The sequence below is a fragment of the Peromyscus leucopus genome, chromosome 15, assembly GCF_004664715.2.
Source record: "Peromyscus leucopus breed LL Stock chromosome 15, UCI_PerLeu_2.1, whole genome shotgun sequence".
NCBI lineage: Eukaryota > Metazoa > Chordata > Mammalia > Rodentia > Cricetidae > Peromyscus > Peromyscus leucopus.
In genome coordinates this window covers 16993545-17021011 of record NC_051076.1, presented here as the reverse complement: position 1 = coordinate 17021011, position 27467 = coordinate 16993545, and the positions used below count along the sequence as shown (strand labels likewise).

The 27467-nt window shown below is 41.3% G+C and overlaps 1 protein-coding gene across 1 annotated transcript in view; it reads left to right on the top strand.

Annotated features, from left to right (window-relative positions):
- Dnah14 (dynein axonemal heavy chain 14) overlaps positions 1-27467 on the top strand; it is a 225464-nt gene that overhangs the window by 41093 nt on the left and 156904 nt on the right. Inside the window, 12 exon segments of the mRNA XM_037211077.1 lie at positions 36-133; positions 6270-6433; positions 7248-7592; positions 10189-10530; positions 11305-11674; positions 13324-13508; positions 16745-16990; positions 20067-20188; positions 23716-23887; positions 25883-25987; positions 26072-26190; positions 27138-27212. Of these exon segments, the coding sequence (XP_037066972.1) occupies positions 36-133; positions 6270-6433; positions 7248-7592; positions 10189-10530; positions 11305-11674; positions 13324-13508; positions 16745-16990; positions 20067-20188; positions 23716-23887; positions 25883-25987; positions 26072-26190; positions 27138-27212 (2343 nt within the window).

The following is a 27467-nucleotide window of genomic DNA, read 5'->3' as shown; positions in this document are numbered from 1 at the left end:
CCCTTGAATATACTTTTTTTATTGTTTTCTCTCAGATTTTCTGAATTCCCAACAAACCTCTTTATACAACCCAACAGACTGGACTTTTCAACACAATTCCAAAATGTGTTAGCAACTATAGAAAAATATATAAGTAAGTATTTGAAAGGCTTAGTGGCTTCTTTGATAATCCTTTTTAAATTGATTGTTATCTGATGGTCTTAGTCAATGATAAATAAGAGACCATGAATTCCAGTGTTTAGGATCAAGCAATGTTAATTTGGAATTACTTGAAGGTGTGTGTGTGTGTGTGTGTGTGTGTGTGTGTGTGTGTGTGTGCATATGATGTTACTCAGAGATTTCTAAAGGAATAGAACTGATAGAATGAGTTTGTGTATGTACATATATGTCTCCCAGTGGTAATTGTTCAGTCCATGAGACTGGATGTCCCAGCAGCCCCAGTTGGTTGTTGGAGTCCCAGGGAAGTCCTAGAGAGCTGCTGGTCTTCTAAGAAGTAGGTTCTAATACCAGAGAAGGAATGCCTCAGGAACAGGATAGATGAACTTGCCAGCGACAGTGACAGCAAGCAGGCAAAAAGCAAAAGCTTCCTTCTTCCATGTCCTTTTATGTGGGCCGCCACTAGGAGGTGTGACCCAGATTTAGGGTGGGTCTTCCCATCTCAAATAATCCAATCAAGGAAATCCCTCACAGATGTGTTTAGCTGTTTGGGTTTTAGTAGATTATCGATTATAGACATAGGCAAATTGACAACCAAGATTAGCCTGCATGCATATAAAGAATGCATAACAGACAAGAATTGGGCAAGCAATTTGAGGCTTGAGTTATTTGAATTTTATTTCATAGCATTACATAGATCTTGTTTTCACCTTGAATAACATTTAAATGATTATTTTCAGCTATATGTATATAATTTGAGATTACATGGCAGTGACTTCCTTGGCCAAAGAATTTGTTAATTTCTCACAATAAGTTTTAAGGAAAAAAGTTAAACTAATAGAACCCTTATCAACTCATTTGTCATAGACATAGTTTGCTAAGTTCAGGCACCTATAGATCTGCCCACTGCCTTCTAGCTTTTAGCACTACACATTTATTTCACCCAGTAATTTATTACCTGGAATTCTCTATACTTCTCTATAGAAATTATAGACATGTATCATTCTGTACTAATGTTCCTTAAACTTAAGGTAGGGAGATTAATTATGAAGAAGTAGATCCTCTGTCAGTCTTTCTATAGATAGATTCCTTTTGCCATTTAGATTTTCTTTCCTTCTTTTATTTTTAGGTCATTGTTTCTTGGGTTAAAACATCTGACCACTTCCATGTCTTTTTTCCTCAATATAAAATGTTTTTGTCATTTGATTTTTTTGAAATTTTCATTATAAAATAATTTGAGGCTTCATGAAAGTCACAAGCGTAGTAGAGCATTCTTATATGCCCTTCATATGCAGGTCAGTAGCCCAAGAGGTTGCGCATCTTGTTACTAGTAAGCTAATCATGAGCACTTGGCTAAGGTGGTCCTGGGGAAAGTCATAAGATAATACAAATATCATGTTTCTGCTAAAAAAAAATAAATAAATAAGTAAATGAACCCATTAATTTTAGCATTTCTCATTAGTGAAAAGTCCTGCACTAGTCAACTGTGACTTCCTAAGAGGAGTTCCTGTTCCTCTAATTCCTCACACATTGGTCACTCAGGATTCTTCTATAAGGAATAGTTAACCCCTCTTCTGTTCACACATCTGTGCTATATGTTTAATTGTATTTGAATTCTTAGATTATGTTTTCAGTATAGCAGGATTACTTTATATTCCTACATGTGGTGCATGAAGCTTTCTGGGTTTTCCTAGCATTTGCTAGTGTTGTAACATTTGTCAGCCTTTAAAAAGTTCCTTTATCAGTTCTTGGAGAGATTTGGGATACAAGGAACATACCTAAACATAATAAAGGTAATTTATAGCAAACTGACAGCCAACATCAAATTAAATGGAGAGAAACTCAAAGAGATTCCACTAAAATCAGGAACAAGACAGGCTGTCCATTCTTTCCATACCTATTCAATATAGTACTTAAAGTTCTAGCTAGAGCAGTAAGACAGCAAAAGAAGATCAAGGGGATACAAATCGAAAGGAAGGAGTCAAACTTTCAATATTTGCAGATGATATGATAGTATACTTAAGTAACCCCAAAAATTCTACCAGGAAACTCCTACAGCTGATAAACATCTTCAGTAATGTAGCAGGATACAAGATTAACTCAAAAAAAAAAATCAGTAGCCCTCCTATATACAAATGATAAATGGGCCAAGAAAAAAAATCAGAGAAACAACACACTTTACAATAGCCATAAATAATAGAAAATATCTTGTGGTAACTCTAACCAAACAAGTGAAAGACCTGTATGACAAGAACTGTAAGTCTTTGAAGAAAGAAATTGAAGATATAAGAAAATGGAAAACTCTCCTAATGCTCTTGGATAGGTAGGATCAACATAAATAAAAATGGCAATCTTACCAAAAGCAATTTATGGATTCAATGCAATCCCCATTAAAATCCCAAAACAGCTCTTCACAGACCTTGAAAGAACAATACTCAACTTCATATGAAAAAACAAAAAACCCAGGATAGCTGAAACAATCCTGTACAATAAAGTAACTTCCAGAGGTATCACCATCCCTGACTTCAAGCTCTATTATAGAGCCATAGTCATAAAAACAGCTTGGTAGTGGCATAAAAACAGACACATGGACCAATGGAATCAACTTGAAGACCCTGACATTAATCCACACATCTATGAAAATGTGATTTTTATCAAAGCCAAGATTGTACAATGGAAAAAAGAAAGCATCTTCAACAAGTGACCCTGGCATAAATTGGATGTCAACATGTAGAAGATTGAAAACAAATCCATATCTATCGCCACACACAAAATTCAAGTCTAAATGGATCAAAGACCTCAACATAAATCCAGTTACACTGAACCTGATAGAAGAAAAAGTGGGAAGTAGCCTTGAACACATTGGTACAGGAGACCACTTCCCAAATATAACACCAGTAGCACAGACACTGAGAACAACAATTAATAAATGGGACCTCCTGAAACTGAAAAACTTTTGTAAGGCAAAGGACACCATAAATAAGACAAAACAACAGCCTACAGAATGGGAAAAGATCTTCACCAATCCCGCATCTGACAGAGGACTAATCCTCCAAAATATATAAAGAACTCAAGAAACCAGACATCAAAATACCAAATAATCCAATTAAAAAATGGGGTACAGATCTAAACAGAGAATTCTCAACAGAAGAATCTCAAATGACCGAAAGACATTTAAGGAATTGCTCAATATCCTTAGTCATCAGGGAAATGCAAATCAAAAGGACTCTGAGATACCATCTTATACCTGTCAGAATGGCCAAGATCAAAAACACAGATGACAGCCTATGTTGGAGAAGATGTGGATGGAGTAAGGGGAACACTCCTCCAATGCTGGTGGGAGTGCAAACTTGTACAGCCACTTTGAAAAATCAGTATGGCAGTTTCTCAGAAAACTGTGCATCAATCTACCTCAAGACCCAGCAATACCACTCTTGGGCATACACCCAAGGGATGCTCAATCATATTGCAAGGACACTTGCTCAACTATGTTCATAGCAGCATTATTCATAATCGCCAGAACCTGGAAACAACCTAGATGCCCCTCAACTGAAGAATGGATAAAGAAAATGTGGCACATTTACACAGTGGAGTATTACTCAGCTGTAAAAAACAATGACATCATGAAATTTACAGGCAAATGGGTGGAACTAGAAAAAATTATCCTAAAAAAAAAAAGAAAGAAAGAAAGAAAGAAAAAGAAAAAGAAAATGTGGTGGTATTGTGTTCACCAAAATATTGTGTACTCTAATAAAAATATCTGGGGTCAGAGAACAGACAGCCACTAGATACAAAGGCTAGAAAATGGTGGCACTCACACCTTTAATCCTAGCATTTCAGAGATAGAAATCCCTCTGGATCTCTGTGAGTTCAAGGCCACATTGGAAATAGCCAAGCATGGTGACATGCCTTTAATCCCAGAAAGCCAGCCTTTAATCCCAGGGAGTGGTGGTAGAAGGCAGAAAGATATATAAGGCGTGAGGACCAGGAACTAGAGGCATTTGGCTGGTTAAGCATTTTGGCTGGTTAGGCATTTGGCTGGTTAAGCATGTGGCTGGTTAAGCATTCAGGCTTTTGAGCAGTAATTCAGCTGAGACCCATTCCGGATGAGGACTCAGAGGCCTCCAGTCTGAGGAGACAAGACCAGCTGAGGATCCAGCAAGGTGAGATAGCTGTGGCTTATTCTGTCTCTCTGATCAACCAGCATGGACCCCAATAACTGGCCTCAGGTTTGATTTTATGAATAAGAACTTTTAAAATTCATGCTACAAGAAAAAATTATCCTGAGTGAAGTCACCCAGACCCAGAAAGACATGGTATGTACTCACTCATAAGTGGATACTGGAAGTAAAGCAAAGGATAGTCAGACCACAATCCACAGCTCCAGAGAATTTAGGTAACAAGGAGGACCCTAAGAGGGATGCATAGATCTCCTTGGAAAGGGAAAAGAGATGATATCTTCTGGGTAAATGGGTAGTAAAGGGGAGGGGATGGGGGATGAGAACATGAGGGAATGGGATGGCCGAGTTGGGGGAGGGATGGAGTGGGAGAGCAATGAAAGAGAAAATTCAATAGAGGGAGCCATTATGGGACTAGGGAGAAACCTGATGCTAGGGGAATTCCCAGGAATCCACAAGGGTGACCCCAGCTAAGACCCCAGCCATAGTGGAGAAGGTGCCTGAACTGGCCTTCCCCTGTATTCAGATTGGTGACTACCCTAACTATCATCATAAAACCTTCATCCAGTAACTGATGGAAGCAGATGCAGAAACCCACATCCAAGCACCAGGCTGAGCTACCAGCTGAAGAGAAGGGAGAAGGATTATAGGAGCAAGGGGGTATCAAGATCACTACAGGGAACCCCACAAAGACAGATGACCCGAACTTGTGGAAGCTCAGGGACACTAGACCAACAGCTGGGGAGCCATGACAGGACCAAACTAGGACCTCTGCATGTGGGCGACAGTTTTGTAGCCTGGCCTGTTTGTGAGACCAGGATCTATCCCTGGTACATGAGCTGGCTTTTTGAAGCCCATTCCATATGGTGGGATGCCTCTCTCAGCCTTGATGCACTGGGTGTGGGGTGGGGGGGTGGGGGAGGTGGAGGGGATGCTTGCTCCTGAACTTGCCAGGCCTTGTTGACTCCTCATGGGAGGCCTTACCCTTTCTGAGGAGTGGATGGGGGTGGGTTGGAGGAGGTGGGGGGGGAGCAGGAGGAGGTGGGGGAGTGGTAACTGTAGTTGGTATGCGTGGTTGGTATGTAAAATGAATTGAAAAAATTTAAAAAAGAGAAAAAAACAAAGAATAAAAGGTCCCTTTATCCATTTCAATAGGGAGGTAGTAATATCACACTTTGGTGATTTCTGTTTCACTAGGAATTGATATATGATTCGTATTTCCTTACCCCAGTTCTCCATCTGTATGTTTGGTCAAATGTTTCCCTGCTGCTGTGTATGAAAGATCTTTTAAGTGTGCTAGGTCAAATCTGTTAGCAGCTGTAAGATCTGCAAGCATTTCCTCCCTTTGCCTTAGCCTCCCACTTTCTTTAATAGAGATAAGCTACCGGATTTTATAAACTGCATCAATTTATTTCTACCATGCCGCATGCTTTTGGTTTTGTGTCTAGAATTCCCTTAACTCGGGGTCACACTATCTTCCTCTAGGAGTCCATCCGTTTGTACTCTGTGTTTAGATGGAGGCTTCATTTTGAATTGATTTGAGTAAGCTGTAAAGACAGGTCCGAGTTTCCTCTCTTTGTTGGGGGTGACGGGAAGTTGGGGGTAAACTGTCCACTCCTCCCCAGTAGCACCTTGTTGTCTGCTTGTGTGCTCACAGTGGTACGACACTTTCCGCACAGAAGATAACATTCTCAGGTTCTCTGTTTTCAGCATGGCTGCTTCCCCCACAGCTCACCGTCTGTGGCAGCCCCTTGTATTGATAATGTTAAATGCAAACCTTGCACATGTCTGTGAATCCCTCCATCAACACAGAATAGTGTCTGCTCATTAAGTCACTCTGTCAGTTTTTAACAGGACTAGATGCTGTGGCTAATTTTTTAAATGTTGCTTCTGAGAGCCTTCTAGAAATCCTAACTATTCAATGCTGTGTTCCAGCCACAATCATTCCTTTTCACCGAGACCCTCGCCTGTCTGCCCTTACTGAGTTGGTTTCAGTTCCGGATTTATCTGAGACGGGAGGTGTAATCAAATATAAGAAGCAGACCCGATGGCCAGACTTCTATATCCTCTTTGAAACAGATGCTGACTACCAAAACAAAGTAAGTTTCGAGATAATATGTGTTAAAAGTGGTTGGTAAGGAGCAGAACCCCATTGAAATTATTATATGAATAGGATGTATGGAAAACTTCAGAACATCCTAGTTCATGGCAAAGGAATAATCATCCCAGTGTGGCCCTAGATTTGTTTTCCCTGTGGTCTCTGATCTTACCAGTTGTTCAGACTTCCACTATAGACATGAGTTTTCTGCCCTACAGTTCTTTGGTAACATTGGCTCGCCATTCCCCAGCCCTTCCCTTACCACCTAACTGTATTTTTTGTCCAAATTGATAGTAGAATGTAATTATCTCAGCAACTTGTGTCTGGATTCTGTCCTGTCCAAAACAACTATGTCTTAAGAACTAGGTGAAGTCATAAATACATAGGACTGGCTTTCTCTGGGGCTATTTTTAAGAGCAGACACTTAAAAATCCGGTGACAAGCAGTGAAATAGATAGCTGGTCTCTGTAATACATAGTTTAATTAACACCTTGCTTACAAAGTTAAATATCTGAGTAGGCTTTGCGTAAAAGTCGAGTGTTAGTTATCTTAGCTTTGTTTCCAACATATTTCAATATTTAATTCCAGCTCCAAACAGAATGAATTGTACAAAGACCGTTATTTAACAGAAACTATCAGCTTGCCAAACTATACATTTCCACACCTATGATAAAAGTTTTGAGTAACATTTTCATTCCCAGATTGAGTGTGCTCACTATTGTATCATTTTCATCCACAGGTTGAGTGTTCTGACTATTGTATCATTTTCATTCACAGATTGAGTGTTCTGACTATTGTATCAATTTCATTCATAGATTGTGAGTCTGCTGACGATTATTGGTAATTCAATGGGCCTGGTTAGTGATTACAGCTGCAGGTTTCTAAAGTATTGTTACATGGTAGAAAAGGCCAAAGTCATGAGTCTGAAACTGCCGTATATGGGGATCTTAACGTCAACAGAGTTTAAAGCTATAATACACAAATTCAGAAGCTACCTAAAACAGATTGTGACTATGGCTATTGAAATGCGCCTTGGAATTTTTTGCGTGAAAAGTTTGGATTATCAATTAACATGCTTACCGTATATTGATGTCATCATAGAGATGAGCTACGACCTGTTACGTTATGCAATTGAGGAAAAAAGTGCAAATCTATTGGAAGTAAGTCTTTAAGCCTTTCCTTTTTCATAAGAAGATTTTGGATTAGATTATAACTGTAAGATACACAATCAAAAATACACAGAAGTATTATCCTCAGAAGTTCCAAAAGTGGTGTGACTATATTTGCTTTTCTTTTTAACCTTCATCTTTGTGTGTGTGCATTCACATATGTGAATGTGACCTGCATGTGTGTTATGGCATGCATTTGGAGGTCAGAGGACAACTTCAGGCATTAGTTTGTCTTCCTCTTTGTTCGAAATCATGTCTCTTGTTTGTATAGCATAAAGCAAGCTAGAGGCCCTTGGGCTTCTGAGAATCCTTCTGTCTCCACTTGATCTGGCACTAGGAGCCCTGGGGTTACAGACATGCATGCTACTGTGTCTGGTTTTGCGTAATTTATGAAGATCCAAACTTGAGTCCTCACAGACCATAACGAGTGCTTTACCCAACCCAGCAATCTCCCCAGCACTCACTTGAGAACTGTGATTACATTGAAATTTGAAATCCCATGTCACTTTCCATCTTCCGTTTTGCATCACTATCTGGTATTCTTTTAGATGTGTGTTTGTGCATCATCCCCTCGGGTAGCACATAAGACCTACCATGCTGTGGAGGGCTGTGATAATCCTGGACAGCTGACGGATTTTCAGTGTGTATAGGGCTCTTTGTAGGGTAGTTCTCTTATGGGGCAAATTTCTAAGACCATGGTCACTTGAAGCTTCTGTGAAAAACTGTGAGTATGTAAACATCTGGAGGCACCCTAAATTTAAGTTTCTAGGACAAATATGGATCCTAGTATACTAGCCATTGTCTATACCAACATCCTCAGTAATACCCTAGACCTGCTTAAAGACTAGAATTTATGATAACAGCTATCATTTTTCCTTGATTTAGCCAAACCACCAATACTTCTTAAACCTAAAGTTAATACTGGCCACTGACTATGCCTCTGTAATATAATGCTGAGAAGATAGCATCATTCTTGTACATACAGAGTCTAATGTAGCATAGAATCTTCTCAGAAGTTATCTAACAGAGCCTGAGTGGGCCTGGAATAATTTTCAAGAAAAATGTTAATTACTAAAGGAGAAGCACCCGTGGTATGGAAGCGCTGGGTTGACAGGCAGGATATTTCAGGCGAATGGAAATTTAGCTAGATTCTGTTACATATGACCCACCACCACCGAAAGAAATGAACTGGGACTTGCACAAGTTATAACTAATTTCTCCGTCAGGTAATAGTAGTACACACAGAGAACGTAGGGTTACTGTGAGACTCCACATAGTCATTGAGAACTGGCTGCCTGGGCTCACTGTGCCTTCTCCTAAGTACCTCTAACATCACATCCCTCTTCTAGGCAGCAAGGTGGAAGAAGGCAACATGCCTGTCATGGGAAGTTGGGCAGTGGAATGTATTCACAGAGTTACCCTCCTAAGAGTTTCCCCATGCCATCTTGCATTTTTAACTTATAATTAATTATTCATTACTTAAAAATAAGATTTTATTAATTCTTTGAGAATTTCAGGCAATGTATTTTGACCATATTCATCTCCTTCCCTAATTCTTCCTGGATCCACCCCCTCATTCTACCTACTCAAATCTATGCTCTCTCTCTCTCTCTCTCTCTCTCTCTCTCTCTCTCTCTCTCTCTCTCTCTCTCTCTCAAACCCATCCAACCCAATCTGTGTTGCCCAGCTACTCTTGGCTCTGGAGTGCAGTTGAGTTACCAGGGGTCAAACCATTGAAGAAAACTGACTCGTTCTCTCTCCTGGAAGCTGTCAAATGCCAATAGCTCCCTAGCTTGGGGTGGACTTGATGTTTATCTCCCCTCTCCATTCTGGAATTTTGTCTGGCTTGAGCTTTCACAGGTTGTGAGAGCAAAGTTATAATCACTGTACATTCATAGTGAGTGCAATGTCCCTGTGTGTCCAGAAGGTTATCTGTGAGGTCATCCACCAACTCTGCCCCCTCTTTTCTAGAAGTCCCTGAGCTTTGGAGGGGAGGAGTGGGTGTGGGTATCTCATTTAGGGCTACACATTCCAGTTTCTTATTCTTTGCACCTTGACCAGCTGTGGATCTCCATGTTAATTGCCATCTATTACAAGAAGAAGCTTCTCTGATGATGGTTGGATCATAATTCTGTAACTTTACCATATATCTGATCTTAGACTAATTTGAGATCGTAGAATAATTGGAGATTCAGTTCCCTGTCTGGCAGTCTCTCACTAAATTGGGACCATGTACTGGAGAATCTGGAATATAGGTGGTCAGAATGACTGTGATTCTGCTCATATTCCAGCCTCACTCTTGCAATCTACATTACACTTATTATTTAAAGTTATTCACTGAGTATTTTGTGTGTGTTATAACATGTATTTTACATGTGAACTGTGTTCAAGTACTTTCTGCTAATGGCAGAAGGATTTGATCATGTCACTGTTCTAGCATTTAGCAAGCACATAGAGTTATGTGCAGTTTATGTGTTACTGGTTTCTGAAATTACGTTTATAGAAGTTAGAATTCCAAGTTAAAACCAATATTTTCTAAGATAGTGAAATTATTGCATACTTATCATTGGCGTGTTAATAATTTCAGATCTTAGATTCATCACTGCACCAACTGGACTGTGAGCCTATAGAAGTAGAGGAATTTGTGAAACATTTTAATTTTTTGGAGGACATTTCCTCAAATGTATCTCAATTAGAAAAAGATTTCTCCACAATTTGTCAGCTGTATTCTGTTGTGAGGCATTACCAGATTGATATTTCTGAAGAGCAGACTGCCATCTACAGAATCCTTTTCATGAAGTTTAATCATCTGAAGACAGCTTTGAGGATGGTTGCCATGAATAGAGACGCCACCCTAACTAAATTCAGGAACAGTTTGGAATCGTACATTATTGGTCTACGAGTGGATGTCAGTAACCTAAAAGATAAAGTAAGTGCTTTTTATTCTTATCTTAGTCTCGTGGAATGCTGTGCATTTCAGCAGAATCATAGCTAAATAAGTTCATCCAAATGTGTTTACCCTGTGTAGTGCTTTGAATGAGGAATGTCCCCATTTGAACACTTGGTCCCCAGCTGGTGACACTGTTTGGGGAGGATGAGAAGGTGTGGCATTGCTGGAAGATAAATGTCAATGCGGATAGGCTTTCAGGGTAAAATCCTCTCATACTTCCAGTTGCCTCCTCTGCCTCCTGCCTGAGCTTGAGGGAGCAAGCTCTCAGCTTTCTGTTCTGGCTGCCATGCCTGATACTCATAATCATTGCTTCCTGGGTGCGATGGATTTTTTTTTTTATCCCAAACTCTTCTATAAGTTGCCTTGGTCATGGTGTTTTATCACAGCAACAGAAAAGCAGCTAATACCCTCTGGGATTCACAAACAGGATTTTGATGGTTTGTGAAGTTGGATGAGACATAAGATCACTCGATCTCTTTTTGAGTAAGCTCTACCAGGAATTTAGCATTTTCTTTATCTATGAATGAGTGTAATGACCAGGGAAGCAAAGTTCTTCAACAACTCTATAAAAGGAGGCAACAAAAACCAAACTTCTCTAAAAGTGTTCTAGGCTTTTGGGTCAAATGGTAATACTCCAGTTTCATTCACTTTGTCATGTCAAAAAGTAGGTTCTTCACTAAAGACGTTGCCAGTAAGCCGTGTCTGTGTTCTAAGCAGTCTGGCCTCCATGAGCATGTTTCCTGTTGCTTTTAGATAAGAAGTCCTGCTCTGGTATGCGCCAGTACTCCAGTACCACAAGCCAAGGACATGATCAAGACTTTCACAGCAGAGGCTTCCAACTTGACTCATAAAGTGAAAACCTACTCAAGCTACCAGGCATATTACGATGATTCCCAGTCCCACATGCATTCTCTCAACATGGAAGAGATGACCCAGATTGTGCTGTCGGAGATCTCGGACATTGAGTGTGACCTGATGCTGAGGAAATTGTTATGGGAGGCACAGGAAGAATGGGGGATACTTTTCTGGAAATGGAGGGGCTGTACTCTCCAGAGCATCGATATGGATTTAGTGAAGAGCAATGTGTCCAAGTGGCTGCATATAATCATTGTCCTGGAAAAAGGTAACGTGTGCATCTCAAAGCTCCTACAAACCAAAGGCAGAACCATCAGTCTTTGGCCTTCTCTCAAGGGCTGACCATTGGACATCTGCAGAGAAAGACCGTTAAAGGAATTTAGGCAGAAACTATTTGCTAAAGCAAGAAACAGTTTAAAGCCTTGGGTAGGTGGGGGGGATAACTACAAGTAATTACAGTTTCTTTTCCTTTAAAGGTTGGTTTCGTGGGTAGAACTCCAGATATTTCAGAATCAGTTTTGACTCCCAGGGTTTGTGAGCTTGAGATGTCTTTATGCTAAGATCCTGCCTGCAGAATCTTTTCCTGAATTCTCTATATGACACTTATAGGATCCTTTGGGCAGTGGAGAAAACAGCTGAAGAAACTGTGACATTTGCCTGTGCTGACCATTATCACTTTTGAGATGTTGCCTGTGCAAGCACACTGCACTCTGACAGCATTCTCTGTGTTTAACCTGGACAAGGTTGCCTTTGCCTTTTTTAAGTCCCCCTTGCACTCAATACACGTCAAGCTAGGAACCCTTCTCTAGAAGGACCATCTAAAGGCTTTAGTTTGCTTGTTGTTAAATTCTACAACCTAGGGCTGTAGCTCCGCGGTAGTGTGTGTGCTTTGGAGGGTGAAGCCTTGTGTTCAGTCCCTAGCAGCACAAGAGCAAAAGAACAAGTGTATAATATATTACATAATTAATATCACTGTCACAGTTGGGGGTGTGGGACATGCCTACAATTCCAGCACTTAGGAGGCTAAGGCAGGAGGTTCACAACTTCAAGACCAGCCTGAATTACGTAAGATCCTGTTCCAGAAAAAAATCCCTCTCAATTTTGTGGCCTCTTTTTCAATGGTGATTATTGTTACATGTATAAATTCGACCTGCTGAGTCCGTTTAGTGTTGCTTGTATATACATGGGTTCAGGGCTGACCACTTGATATGATCTAACCAACTCGGGAGCTCATCCCCAGGGAAGACTAATTCTTTCTCTCTCGGAATTCCCTAAGTTGCCCATAGGTCTTTGTCTAGCAGGGAGGCCCTCTTCCATGTTAACATGTCTGATAGATAGATAGATAGATAGATAGATAGATAGATAGATAGATAGAGATAGAGATATATGTTTATACTTATATAATATAATATATAAATATATTTACATATAATATGTATACATATGTATATCTTGTCAGTGAAGAGAGACTGGGAAGCTTTGTGCCAGGTGCCATTCAGGCATCAAATTTCCCAAGACAGCTTGGGTCTATTAGGCTTGGGATTCAGTCATTTATCCTGATAATTATTTTCTTTTTCCGAGACAGGGTTTTTCTGTGTAGCTTTGCGCCTTTCCTGGATCTCACTCTGTAGACCAGGCTGGCCTCGAACTCACAGAGATCTGCCTGCCTCTGCCTCCCAAGTGCTGGGATTAAAGGCGTGCGCCACCACCGCCCAGCTATTTTCTTATATTTTAGTCCTTAATCAATGGTATGGATGTTTGGCCTCAGTAAAGCTTCATTGTTCTATGATAAAGATTAGCAAATGATAAAATATCATTATATTGGTTAGGAAATTTTAAAGAAAAGTTCTCATTTTCTCAGTTTGTTTGAAAAGATACGAACATATTACTAGTCTACCGATTCGCTGGTATTCACAGGTTTACCTAAAAATGATATGGTAACACACCTCAAGCAGTCAGTGTTAGACTTCAAGCAAGAGCTTCCGATCCTGACAGCCTTGGGAAACCCTTGTCTCAAGCCACGGCACTGGGAGGCTCTACGGGAGAGCACCGGGAAGTCTCTGGATCCAAACCTCTCAGTAGAGAAACTTCTAGCTCTGAAGGTAAATGAAAATAGTCGACAAGAATACATTGAATCATGAGAGGTGAGTTTCAGTTATAGGCAAGGAAACCTACAAGGAGCATACACTAGAAAACAGGGAAGAAGGCGGTGTGGCTGGGACGGCACGGAGTCGGTGACAGGATGCTCCATTTAGTTGGGGGGGGTGCTCACTTTATACACAGTGAAAATATATTAAGAACATATTAGGATAGCCTTGCCAATAATGATATTTTGTTTTGAAAGTTAAATTAACAAAATTTTGATTTCCCACAAAGCTTCGTTATGTAGGGCAGTGAATGTGGCTTAGTTTGTGGGAAGCCTGTCTAGCATTCAGGAACCCTGGGTTCAATTCCTGGGACTGCATATCGTGCATGCCTGTGATCTCAGCACTCAGGAAGTAGAGGCAGGAGGATTAGAAGTTTGAGGTCATTCTTAAATACATATTATATTTGAGGTTGGCCTGGTCTATATGAAATCCTTTCTCAAAAAATAAGAAAGAGCCGGGCAGTGGTGGCGCACGCCTTTAATCCCAGCACTCGGGAGGCAGAGCCAGGCGGATCTCTGTGAGTTCGAGGCCAGCCTGGGCTACCAAGTGAGCTCCAGGAAAGGCACAAAGCTACACAGAGAAACCCTGTCTAAAAAAAAAGAAAAGAAAAAAGAAAAAAAGAAAGAAAGAAAATAAAAAGCTATAGTATATAAAATTTTTAGTTTTTATAGTTTAAAAAGTTTCTATTTTCTTGACTAGCCTGTAAGAACCTCCATTTATGTTTAATTTTTGGTAATAATGTAATCAAAGCCAGCACATTATGCCTATAATTCTGTTGTAAGGAGGAACATGGGAAGTACTTTGAAAGAATTTAGAAGAGTTTTTTAAGAACCTTAATTACTTTAAAATTAGACTATTTGAAGTCTCTAGACCTAATCCCAGCTTCCCTCCTGAACTCCAGATGGTCATCTTCCTGATGGTGTTTCCATTCATGTGCCTTAGCTACATTCAGAAACTTAACATGCCTTTCATTTTCCACCTCTAAACTTCTCTCCTTCTGCCCTCCCTTGGTTCAGTTATTGACAGCTCCATTCTTCCAACTCTTTGCGTGAAATAACATTTGCATTCCCCGGATTACCTATACCATGTCCCATTTAAACCTCCCATCATTCCCTGCCTTAATACCAGAGCATCCTAACTGATCTGTGCACTACTGCATGCTTCAGCAAGATAAGGGTCAATGACAGCAGCTGAGCTCATTCATACCAGCATGGTAAAAATCTAGGACACTTCAAGTATTTTAATTGAGGTATCTTGAATCGTTGGAACTAATCAGGAACAGATCAGATTAAGAGCAAGAATTTGGCAAACTAAGAGTTTGAACAAAAGAGTTAGAATAAAAGTCAAAATGAACAGGCATTACAGGGTGGCAGCTGGTGGCCTGCATGAAACAGTGTCCTATGATGCCCCAATATAAAACCTCTGAGCCATCCTTGACTTTGTGATGTGATAGGTAGTTTAAAAAGAAAGGCTGGTACAGATTTTAGAGGGTCCAAATTAGTGAACATGAACAGAAGCGAGTAAGGCTTGCAGATTCTGTCCCAGGGCCAGAGAATCCCATGTCTCTTTAAGTTATAATGGCAGATGAGGAGGAGGCAATCGTGTGGTAAACCCCAACGAACTCCTGAGAGGTTCTAGTAAGAGAGGAGTGGTCAGCCTGTTTTTACCAAAACCTACATTTCTTGGGCTTGACCCAGAGATGAGAGTCATGGTGAACGATTTTGTGGGATGTCTTAACCCTGTCAATGAATGCATCCATCTGTTTATACCGGGATTTGTAATGTTACGCAGTTGTATGGCAAATGTGCTAAGAAGTCCAGGCTCTTGGGAGCCTGCCATGTGAAAAGCATGGCGTAAGGTAAGTTAGAAGAGAACAAGACACTGTCCCTTTGTGGTTGATCCTTTGCACTTCCGAGACTTTATGCTCTAAAATAACTGGACATAATTCATTAAAAGCAGTAACATCCTTCTAAGACTGCATCAGTATCACAGCATTTGAACACCCACCTCTTTGCCTATTAAGATTAAGATTTGACCATAAAGACTTGACAGCACATGGCTCAGGCTTCACCTTACACATTGTCTGTGTCTGAGTTCTATTTTTAACTATCTCAAAGTATGTTAGGCAGAAAAGTTTTTCTTTTTTCTTTTTTTTTCTGAGACAGGGTTTCTCCGTGTAGCTTTGCACCTTTCCTGGAACTCACTTGGTAGCCCAGGCTGGCCTCGAACTCACAGAGATCCACCTGGCTCTGCCTCCCGAGTGCTGGAATTAAAGGCGTGTGCCACCACCGCCCGGCAGAAAAGTTTTTCTTTAGCATAAAACTTTTAGGACTTTTTAATCTATGTTAGCTGAATAATAGATGGTAAACAAGCAAGCCTGTTTTACAGGGCTGTTGGTTAAGTCCATAAATCCTAGCCCTCTGTGTCCTCTGTGGCAACCCATCACAAACCGTGAAAGTTCATCATTTCCTGGTTCACAGTACCCACTGTGCTACATTAGCAAACAAAGAGGCCAGGCCCCATTCGTTAGCCCTGTGGAGATTATTATGTATAGGAGTAGTGGTAGATTCAGTTTTCTCATAAGGGATAAAAACAGTAATCCCAGGTAGTTCATTCCAAAGGCAGATTGAGAAGTTCTCTGAGTCTCTAGTATTGTGAGTGAATCTAAAGAATCTCCCAGGATCTTATGGGAATTTGCAGTCAGTACACATGGGAGAAGGCTTGTAAGTCTTACTAATGCATAAACAACAACAACAACAACAATAGTAACAACAAAAAAACACCCTTAGTCCCTGGTAAATCTAGCAAAGAAAAAGAAGCTACAGAAATCTGGGTTCATCCGTTGCTTTCTCTTGTTGTAGAAAGGAAAAGCTTGTTGCACAGCTTTGCTAGACATAGGCATTAGGTGGAGGGACTAGTCTGCACATACACGAGGCACACGCAGACTCCTTGCCCTGCCTGCGATGAAGGGAAGAAGACATTCTGGTTGGTGGTGATGCATACGAAGTGGCCCGAGTGACCCCACAGAGCTGTCACGACAGGGACCCTGGAGTCTCCAGTGGCAACGTTAACCTCCCCGGTGTCAGGTCTTCAGTTTTGTGCCCCTTTCAAGAAATGGCTTTAAAGCATCCATTTTAGATACTTTGGGGATTGCTTGCTCCTCTGGATATTAAATGATTTCTTCATTTCAGATGTTTCCATATGAAAATAAAATAAATGAGATATCGATTTCAGCAACTAACGAAGCTGCTCTTGAGAAAATGATGTTCAAGATCATCGAGCTCTGGAACAATTCCCCGTTGCACCTGGTTCTCCATCACACAGAGATCTACTCCATCTTCATCATCTCATCCATTGACGACGTGATCACTCAGCTGGAAGACTCCCAGGCCATCATCGCGACCATGAAAGGATCTTCCTATCTGAGGCCAATTAAGGTAAATGCTGTGGCGACGGTTTGGGAGGGTTTTCATTTTCTTCAGTCTACCAGGTTAACTTTGCTTTCTGCAAACTCCTATTTGATTTCAATTATATGACTTTTCATATGTTTATATAGAAGATTAAATATTTAATGATGTGAACACTAAGAATAATTTTATAGAAATACTCATTAATTATTTGTGAGAAAATATCGAAGTTTAATTTGGATGTGCAAGATAAATTTAGATTTTATACATATACATATATATGTATATATATATGTATCCACAAAATATGACTTTTACCAGTTTCTTATAATTCATAACTGGTAGCCTTGCATCTAATAACTTATCTAAAATTAATTTTAAAGCTTTAAGAGACTTAATTCAGTATGTACTCTTCAATAACATAATTAATAGAACTGGTGTATGGATTGTACCTCTGTACAAAAAGATTAGAGTGTCACAGAGATCTGAGCAAGTGGAATTCACAGTTGTAAATATGCAAACATTTAAGGGAATGTGTTATTTAGGTGGGCCTTAGAGAGAAAACAATGTGTTACAAGAAGAGAATAAATCGAATGGATTATATTGTCAAAAACCCCATAGTAAAATAAAAATTATGATAAAGAGAAAAATAACCAAAAAAAACAAGATTCATTAAAAATGAGATGCAGGAAATATAATTTTAAAATTTTAACTGTAGACATGAGCAGCCAGAACAGGATCACACATCCGACCTGGTTGCAATTGGAGAAAACCTTGTGCACATGCATGGTGCACAAATACCTTTGTTAAAATAAAGATTGGCTAAGACATTGTAAGCTGGGCATATTTGAAAAGCCAAAAGAACTCACACATGCAGGAAGAATACTTCTAAGTAAGATTAATTCAAAGACTTGATTTACCATCCTACCCAAAAAACTAAAACCAAACCAGAAACACACACACACGCACACACACACACACACACACACACACACACACACACACATATATATATATATATATATATATATATATATATATATATAGAGAGAGAGAGAGAGAGAGAGAGAGAGAGAGAGAGAGAGATCAGTGATAAAACAGAACCATAGAGGGTGCAGGCTCCCTTCTTGTGTACTCAGACTGACCTAGCAGTAGCCCCTGAAATAGTCACAGTGGACCGGGCAGCCACCCGGAAGGGTCAGAGGGAACCACTTGGTATGTTTGCAGCTGGATACAAGGAGACCACTGTGGTAGGTCCCAAAGAACAGAAGCTAACTGAGGTGCACATTAGCATATCAAAGCAGATGCTGGCCACCAGGCTCTCTCAACACCCCAAGCACCTGCTACAGAGTCCTGGCTCCTCTCAGTACTTCTCACCCCTACCCTAAATCTCTCCTGCCCCTGGGCTTCCCTTTCTTTCCTCCAGCTTCTCTTTCCTGTGTAACTCAGCCTTTCAGCCCTGCTTGTTGTCTTGGTTCTCTTTGTCCTTCTGGCTTCCTGGTCCTCACTCTCTTGATTCTCTTTGCCCCTTGGTCTTCTCTTCTCTTCCTCTTTCGCTCCCCTTGCCCCTCATGGCCTCATCTGTCCTGCTGGCCACATTCAGTCTGGACCCTTCCAAATGTCTCTGGCTGCTCTCTCCCTCGTGTCTGTGATAAAAACCTCCTCAACCATCCCCTGGAGCCGTCCTGGCCTCATTTGCATGCGGATTGTAGTAATGATTTCACAGGGAGAAGAATATGCCGAAACTGTGACCATTAAACACATTCCAGTTACAGGGCACTATAGTGCAATGCCTTTAAGCAGAGGCAATGGGATCTCTGCAAGTTCAAAGCCAGCCTGATCTACAAGCCTTGTTCCGGGCCACCCAGAGCTACACAATAAGACCCCGTCTTAAAAAAAAATCAATTAATCAATCAATCAGAGACATTTATATTTTATCAATTATGGCTTAATACAATATAGAAGTAAATACAGAATAATATAGAATGCTGGTAAATTCCAAAAGACAAATAAGTATAAATGAGTTAAAAGTGAGTCTTTGTGAGGATCAGTGAGATGAGCTAACTACTGGTTTCTAAGGAAGCAATTTATTTAGTATCAATGGACTTCTCACTACTTTTTAAAATGTAATAGTCAATTAAAAAGATCTACACAATGGAATTTTCCAAATAAAGAAAACCACTAGGTAGGATGGGGACACATACCTTTAATCCCAGCTTCAGACCTCTGTGAGCTGGAGGCCAGAGAATTTCAGCCAGAGCATCATAATGAGAATCTCTCTCTCTCTCTCTCTCTCTCTCTCTCTCTCTCTCTCTCTCTCTCTCTCTCTCCCCTCTCTCTCTCCCTCTCTCTCCTTTCTCCCCTCTTCCCTCTCCTTCCCTTTCTCCTCCTCCTCCTCCTCCTCCTTCTTCTTCTCTCTCTCTCTCTCTCTCTCTCTCTCTCTCTCTCTCTCTCTCTCTCTCCTTTCTCCCCTCTTCCCTCTCCTTCCCTTCCTCCTCCTCCTCTTCCTCCTCCTCCTTCTTCTTCTTCTTCTTCTCTCTCTCTCTCTCTCTCTCTCTCTCTCTCTCTCTCTCTCTCTCTCTCTCACACACACACACACACACTGTTAATTGCTGACATAAAACCTCTCTAGATGTCATCACTAGCTTTTGGACAAATCAGGTCACAGGGCAATGACTAGAACAGCAGCTGTATGTGTGCAAACTCTGAAAGACATCGTCTGCATATAGATATGAGTACAGAAAGACTTAGAGAAGGGACCGGAATAGTGTGTGCACCAAAAACCTGGTTACCATTCTGTGACCGGAAGTGTCAAATGGCTCATTCACGTTTATTTTATAGTCTGTGCATGTTACATAAGTTAATTTTATGTATGTGTGCAAGTTTTAAAAAGATTTGTTTCTCATGTAATATATGAGAAAATTAGATGAGCAGGACATCTGAAAACTGACTAGAACCAGATTTATCTTCATTTATGATAAAGCTCTTTCTCAGTAGTTTTGTTATGTCAATGGCTACTGGTGCCTCACCTCGGCTTCTATTATGTGACTTAGTAATTTCATGTCTTTAGGTTGTTATTTGAGGATTTTTTCCCCCTCTTTTGCAGGATCTTGTGAATGAATGGCATCAAAACTTAAGCCTCTTCTCTTATACCATTGAGGAATGGATGAGATGTCAAAGGGATTGGCTTTATCTTGAACCAATCTTTAATTCTTTAGAAATACAAAAGTAAGAAATAAAAAAATATCATGTACAGGTAAAAAAAATGCATAGGGAGATTTAACTTAATCTTCCAGAAATGATCTCTTCAAGGAGTGAACATCACCTGTGGTTTGAATGTGAAATGCCCTTATAAGTCATGTGTTTGACTATTTGATCTCAAGTTATTTATGGTTTGTGGGAAGATTAAGGGACCTTTAGGAGATATGGAGCCTTGCAGGAAGAAATGGGTAGTTGATTGTGAGCCTTGAGGTGTCATAACCTGTAGCACTTCCTGTTTATTCTCTACTTCCTGACTCTGGAAACCACGTGAGCAGCTGGCTTCCTGTTCCAGCTACCATGCCTCCCATCTTGGTTGAACACGGACAGACAGACACACATACATACAGAAACACACACACACACACACACACACACACACAGACACACACACACACACACACACATATAGACACACACACACACACACATACAGACACACATATAGACACACAGAGACACACATAGACACACACACATACACACACATACAGACATACACACACACATACAGACACACATATAGACACACACACACACACACACACACACACACACACACACACACGAACTATAGGTCAAAATAAACCTTCCTCTCCTAATTGCTTCTAGCCCCACCCCACCCCCTGCCATACTTTGTCAGAGCAACAGGAAAAGTGACTAGAGCGTCATGGATGCACACAGGAAGGAATCTGTCAGACCATTATTATTTTCTCATTCATAGACTAGTACAAGAACCATCTTACTTTTGAAAACTTAATTCCCTAATATAAAGCTATAAAAAACTGAGATGCATCAGAGCATTACAATCCTTGAGCCATATTATGTGTCTCTTCAGTTCTGGAAGATTGGTGTGGTTCTGATGTGAATAAGAAATATGCTTTTTAGTGGCATTCATACATAAATAAGAATTTCTCACTTTGCACCGGATAAAATAGAGGGACTTGGCATTTGATAAGCATTCCATTTCCCCTCTTCATCCACAACACTCAAATTAATCAACTTCTCCTTTCTTAAAGTGCTTAATCTTAAGAGCACTCAAATGGAGACAAAGGAGTTATCCAGGCAGAATTTAAAGGACTAATAGTAAGTCCCAGAAGTCATTCTGAAATGAGTAGAGAGTGTGACTTATGTAGTTGGAAAACCTTTAGAGTTGTAGAAGACCATGACCATCAGGTTAATTACTCTGAACTTTATTTTAGGAACAGAGGGGACCCTCTAGTAGTTACAGATGAGAACTGTTTAAATGGAAGTATTGCTTTACAGGGGACAATATTTCTGTTACACATATTTAGTTCTTGACACATGGATGCTTGGTACTCTTCTGTTAAATCACAGTTATGTTGAGCCCACACACGTAAGGAGTGCGCCTTTACCACAACCTTGACCTTTAAATTTCAGACTTTAAAACTTCTTCATACTAAAGATGTTTCTTATTAATGAAGAGACTAGACAGTTGTCCTTTTACAAACTTTGCTAAAGTAGGGAAGGGGCCTTTATTTAAGAGAGGCTGGTGTGTCTTTACAATACACCTAAAGCACTAATAAACCTGCAACTAACGAAGGGATACCCGTGGTACAGAACCAGAGAGTCACCAAGAGAATTACAAGCAGAGATCTGTGAGAGTCAAGGGTGTTGTGAGGGCCGCATTAGAGCTACTGGAGAGATGGGACTGGGACGGTGCTTAGCAGGACATGGGTACAGGGACTCAAGTGTCTTCCATGATAGTATTTTTGCAGTTACAGAAACAAAATTTAACACCAGCACCCACAATAGGAGTGGGAAGATGGAGGAAGGCTCCTGGGGGTTAATAAACACTGTTTGGAAGTATGTGGGTATCAAAAATCTAAGCTCTCCGCCCTGGAGACAAAAATCCCAAGTTAGACAGTGGTGACAGATGTTTCCAAACTGGGCCTCTCTACAAAGATCTCCAAGCCCAAATATCAGTGGGCCAAAATAAAGAAATCCCTGAGAGTGCCACTTTCCCCTGGAGCTTGGAAATTGGTTATATGGGGTCAGCTGGAAAGAGCCAGGGAATGCTACAGGAAGCCCCAGAAGGGAAAAGGCCAGAGGTGTAGTCCACGGATATCTGCTCTTCCAGAAGGCAGTCAAGAGGCAGAAGAGGCACATTCCAGGATGACCAAGGATACACAGAGAAACCCTGTGTCAAAAAAAAAAAAAAAAAATGGGGGGGGGGGGGAATCGAAGGTGACAGCAGCTGAGTGATTGGTGGGGAACGTTACCCCCGACCTCACCTCCACCTCAGTTTCCAAGCCTTGGGGAACGTGAATCAGGATGGAGCTACTGTGGAAGGGATAGCTAGGTGAGCAGAGAGAGTAAAAGATCATACGACTCTTTTTTTTTTTTTTTAAGATTTATTTATTTTTTATGTATACAGCATGTATGACTGCAGGCCAGAAGAGGGCACCAGATCTCATGACAGATGGTTGTGAGCCACCATGTGGTTGCTGGGAATTGAACTCAGGACCTCTGGAAGGGCAGTCAGTGCTCTTAACCACTGAGCCATCTCTCCAGCACGACCATACAACGCTTAAAAATATTCCCACACCAACTCCAACAGCAGCAGAACCAGACTCAATTATGAGTTGATTGAGCCACGTATGGGTTTTGATTCTTTTAGCCAACAGGTGAAATAATGATAATGTTCCATAAAGGATAACTTCTGTAAGGACAGTAGCACTGGCCTTCATTCCCTTACCATCTAAGATTGGACGGTCGTCTACAGAATGGGGATTTTACTATATACCATGGGGATAAAGAATCCTGCTCCCAGGCTGGACGCCCCCTCTGCCTTCACATCCAAGTTGTGTCCCTCTAAAACCCAAATCCTAAGGCTGCTACACAGTTTTCCCAGGATCCCATTCAGCTCCTTTTATGGATCGGCTTTCAGATGCGATGGAATACCTAATTAATTGATGTGCGGAGAAGAAAAGTTTCGTTAAGTTGGAAGGTTGCAGCTCATGTTGGCTTGACATGTGGCAGAGGAGCACATCACAGGGAGTGGCAGGGGCCTTTTCCCTCATGGTGCTGAGACTGGGGACAGAGCAATGTGGGAGGAAGGGGCTGGAGTGTCAGCATCCCTTCCAGGTCACACCCCAGTGACCTAGGTTCATCCTAGTAAGGCCCATCTCCTCAGCACTCTACCGCTTCCCACAGTGTCAGAATGGGGACACGCTGGCTTCGGGAGATGGTCAAGATCCAGACTGTAGCACCTCTAAGACACAAACAGTTCTCATTTACTTTATATAGAATTTCTTTATCTATTTTCTGCTATACATTGAGTAAAATCTTAACAAATGATAATTGTATGTTTAGTCCTGTTTTTCTTAGAATACATACTGCTTATGCAAAGTAGGTAAAATGGCTAACCAAGTAAAGAAAAGCATATCAAAATTGTCTTATAAACTCAACAATATTATAGATTTTAATTACAGCACTTTCAAAGTTCTTTACATTTGTAAATTTTATTTTTGAAGACAGCTGTCAGCCGAAACAAAACTTTTCTCCCAGGTGCTTGTCATGTGGAGAGATATAATGTCCCGAGTACAGAACAAACTAAACGCTTTGCAGATAACTATCTCTACAGGAGTCCTCGACGTTCTGAAAATTTGCAATGAACATCTAGAAAACATAAAGAAAAGTCTGGAGGTAAACTATGGTACCCGAAGTGCAGCCATACTGTGATGCTCACTGCAGAACCTGCTGCAGGGCAGATGTCTCTCTGTGTCCCGCCCACAGCTTTCCTCATTCTCACTTGCCAGTTTTGGTTTAATGAAAATGCTATCAAAAGAAAACAAAATGGATGGGCTAACCAAATGACCCTCGAGCAAAGGACCAGTTTTGCCCATGCCCACCTTTTGACTTCTGTAATTTCGCTTTTGCTGCATCCCTTAGCAGCCTTCTATTTCCCTTTGTGCCCCTCCCCCAACGCCTCTCACATTAAGTTGAGAACAGTAGTAGCCCCCCCCCCTCCCCCGCAAGCTTTGTGCTGAATGAGATGGTGCCTTCGAAGGAGCAGAGCCGGCACACAGAGAGCACTTAATACTTAATGAAGGCTAATAACTTCATCAGTCCTGCCTTCAGTAAGCTGGTAAGAGCAGCGGAAGCTGGGGCAGAATGTCTTGACATTTGTGAGCTGGCCAACAAAGTAGCAGGAAATCACAGGACAGAGCTGGGAGCTAGGGAAGTTCCCATGGAAGCACTTCTGCCCATGCTGAAGAGCTCATGCTCACCTGTAAACACTCAGGTGGACATCTTCTACTGTGGGGACAATCCCGTGTCCATGGTTTGGCTTCTCCTGGTTTCCATTACTCATACTCAGCTGTGATTAGAAAATATTAGATAGGAAATCCTAGAACTGATTGATGACTCTTTAAGTATGAACTGGTCTATGTAGTGATGAAATCTCACTCCATCCTGTTCAGGACATAAACCAATCATCTCTTTGTCCGGTGGACCCACCTTGTACATACATCCTGCATACTTAACAACTCATTGCCCCCTCTCTTATTAAATCAACCACCAGAGTTTCATATGCTGTCTCCCAGGAATATGAAAGGCTCATAGCTCCCCGGGATCCCAGCCTTCCAGAAGGGTGTCTTCTACGGAAAAGAGTAGCTTCTGTATTTGGGTCTTGGTAGAGAATTAGGGTCCCAGCTAAAGGGCAAGAGGTTATGTCTCAAACAGCCCAGAAGCATCAGGAATAAAGAAGAGTGAGAAGCTGATACTAAAGAGGTGTCAATAGTAAGAGAGGCATTGGGGGAGGGGCACAAAGGGAACTAGAAGGTTGCTAAGGGATGCAGCAAAAGCGAAATTACAGAAGTCAAAACAGGGCTTTGGAAATGCCCTGTAACATAAAGACTGACATGCTCCCAGAGGATTTGGATGGGGCCAGATGACAGCATGGGAGGAGAATGAGAGAGAAGTAGAAAACTTGAGTTAGTAAACTATCTTTCCAAGAACTCTGAGAAGGTGGGCAGATGGACAGCAGCAGGGAGGTAGCAAAGGGTGAAGAGGATGCCTCGAGGTTTTGTAATGAGAGAAATTTCATTGAAAGCAGAAGCCTTCTAAGAGAGAGAGAGAGAGAGAGAGAGAGAGAGAGAGACTGAAGACATGGGGGAGGAATGGGGGGCATGCCATCTTAGGCTAGCCTACGATGATGCCTACGTCCTTCCCTCTAGCAAAAGAGAAGCCTGGAAAGGTGAGCTGTAGAACGGGATGAGAAATGTAGGGAACTGGGTGTTAGAGTCTGAGATCATTTGTAGAATGATGTGTTCTCTGTGGGGGTGACTTCTCATGCAGGGAGCAAACGGGGCAGAAACTGGCGAAGCCTGCGCTCAGGGAGAGGAGGGAGGCACGCTGGCTGGTGATGCCTGTGCTCAGCCACATGGTGGTGGCGGACTGGCGACAGGGCGGAGCTCCATCCTGGTTGTTCCTTTGTCGATAGCTTGCTTCTGTTTTCATTTCCCTTTATTTTAATTTTGCATTACTAAGAAGCAGTTCAGCTTTCACGGAGCAAGGGTTATCATTTTGGCTGGAACTAGTGTGCATACTGCACCTTTAATTCTATAGGCCGGGTGAGGGTGTAATCCCTAGGATGACTGGACTCATGTTCTCAGCTGCATTTCTTTTGGCTTTGGACAGGACTACCTTGAAATTAAAAGAATGGCTTTCCCAAGGTTTTACTTTCTCAGCAACACTGAACTTGTGGAGATTCTAGCTGACAGCAGAAATCCCGATTCTGTGCAGGTAACAGCACTGACTTCTCGCAGTATCATTTCCTCACTCTATCAGGGCTTCTCTGTGTAACTGAAAGTGTGTTCTGGTTTGCAGCCTCATCTTGTGAAATGTTTTGAAAATGTGAAACACATGCTCCTATGGAAACAAGACATCGGCCCTCCGGCTGTGAAGATGCTCATCTCTGCCGAAGGAGAAGGCCTTGTGCTGCCCAAGTATGAGAACGCGCTGGCTGCAGCAAACAGACTCTGTAGAGACACCGTGTCTTCAGAGATGATGGCCTTCTGTGAACAAAGGCTCTCCCCCACCTCACCAGGGCGGGCTCTCCGCTCACTTTTACTTTACTGTAAAGTTGGAACAAAGAAAGTGCCTGACCCTGGGCACTAATTTATACTAGCATTCGTTCCAAAAGTCTGGCTTTTCAGATAGGACAGAAATCTGGAGTCATCAGCATTGTTCTGAGCCCAGGTTTCACTGTGGTGGGTTCCCACACAAATGCAGCAAGCCAAGGCCTTCTGTCTCACTGATCTCATACACCAGCCTGGAGGCAATCTCCTCTAGCATCTGGCTTCTGAGACAAGCTTTACTGAGGAAAAACAATGCCATACCCAAGCTTTTCTATCCAACAAAGCCCCTAGCCAGGGTTTCTCTGTGTAGCTTTGTGCCTTTCCTGGAACTCACTTTGGAGACCAGGCTGGCCTCAAACTAAAAAAAAAAAAAATTAATTTACATGCATTGGTGTTTTGCCTGCACATATATCTGTGTGAGGCTATCAGGTACCCTGGAACTGGAGTTACAGACAGTTGTGAGCTGCCATGTGGGTGCTGGGAATTGAACCTGGATCGCCTAGAAGAGCAGCTTAACCACTGAGCCATCTCTCCAGCCCCCCAAAAGTATCTTATAATACAATTTATCTCTCATACATTCTATGTTATGTGGAATCTAATTATATTCCTACTTTTGATATCAGAATTCCCTAAAGAAATGTATTTTATGGCATGGTTTTCCAAGCAAAAATCAATACAAACCAGAAGATACAGTGTTATAGTTCTTTTGCCCCCAAAAGTAATATGTGTGTCAAGAACTTAATTTACAAGTTTCTCAAAGAAATGAAATATCCATATATTATAGTAATTTTCATAATATTTTTAACAAATTACAGGAAAATTCGTGTAAGAGCTTCTGTAGAACAGTGGATGGTAAATGTAGAGAAAAGCATGTTTGATGTTCTAAAAAAGTAAGTATAGTGTTTAAATCCTGAAATTATATAGTGTGTGTATTGTGTGTATTTGTGTTGTATGTGTATTATGTATATATGTGTTGTATGTGTGTTGTGTATGTTGTTTGACTGTTGTGTATGTGGGTGTTGTGTGGGTGTTGTGTATATTCTATATGTGTTTGGGGTGTGGGAGTGTGTATATGGTTTTTTTTTTTTTTGTGTGTGTGTGTGTGTGTGTGTTGGGATGTGTGTATAAAGCTTGGATAGCTATCC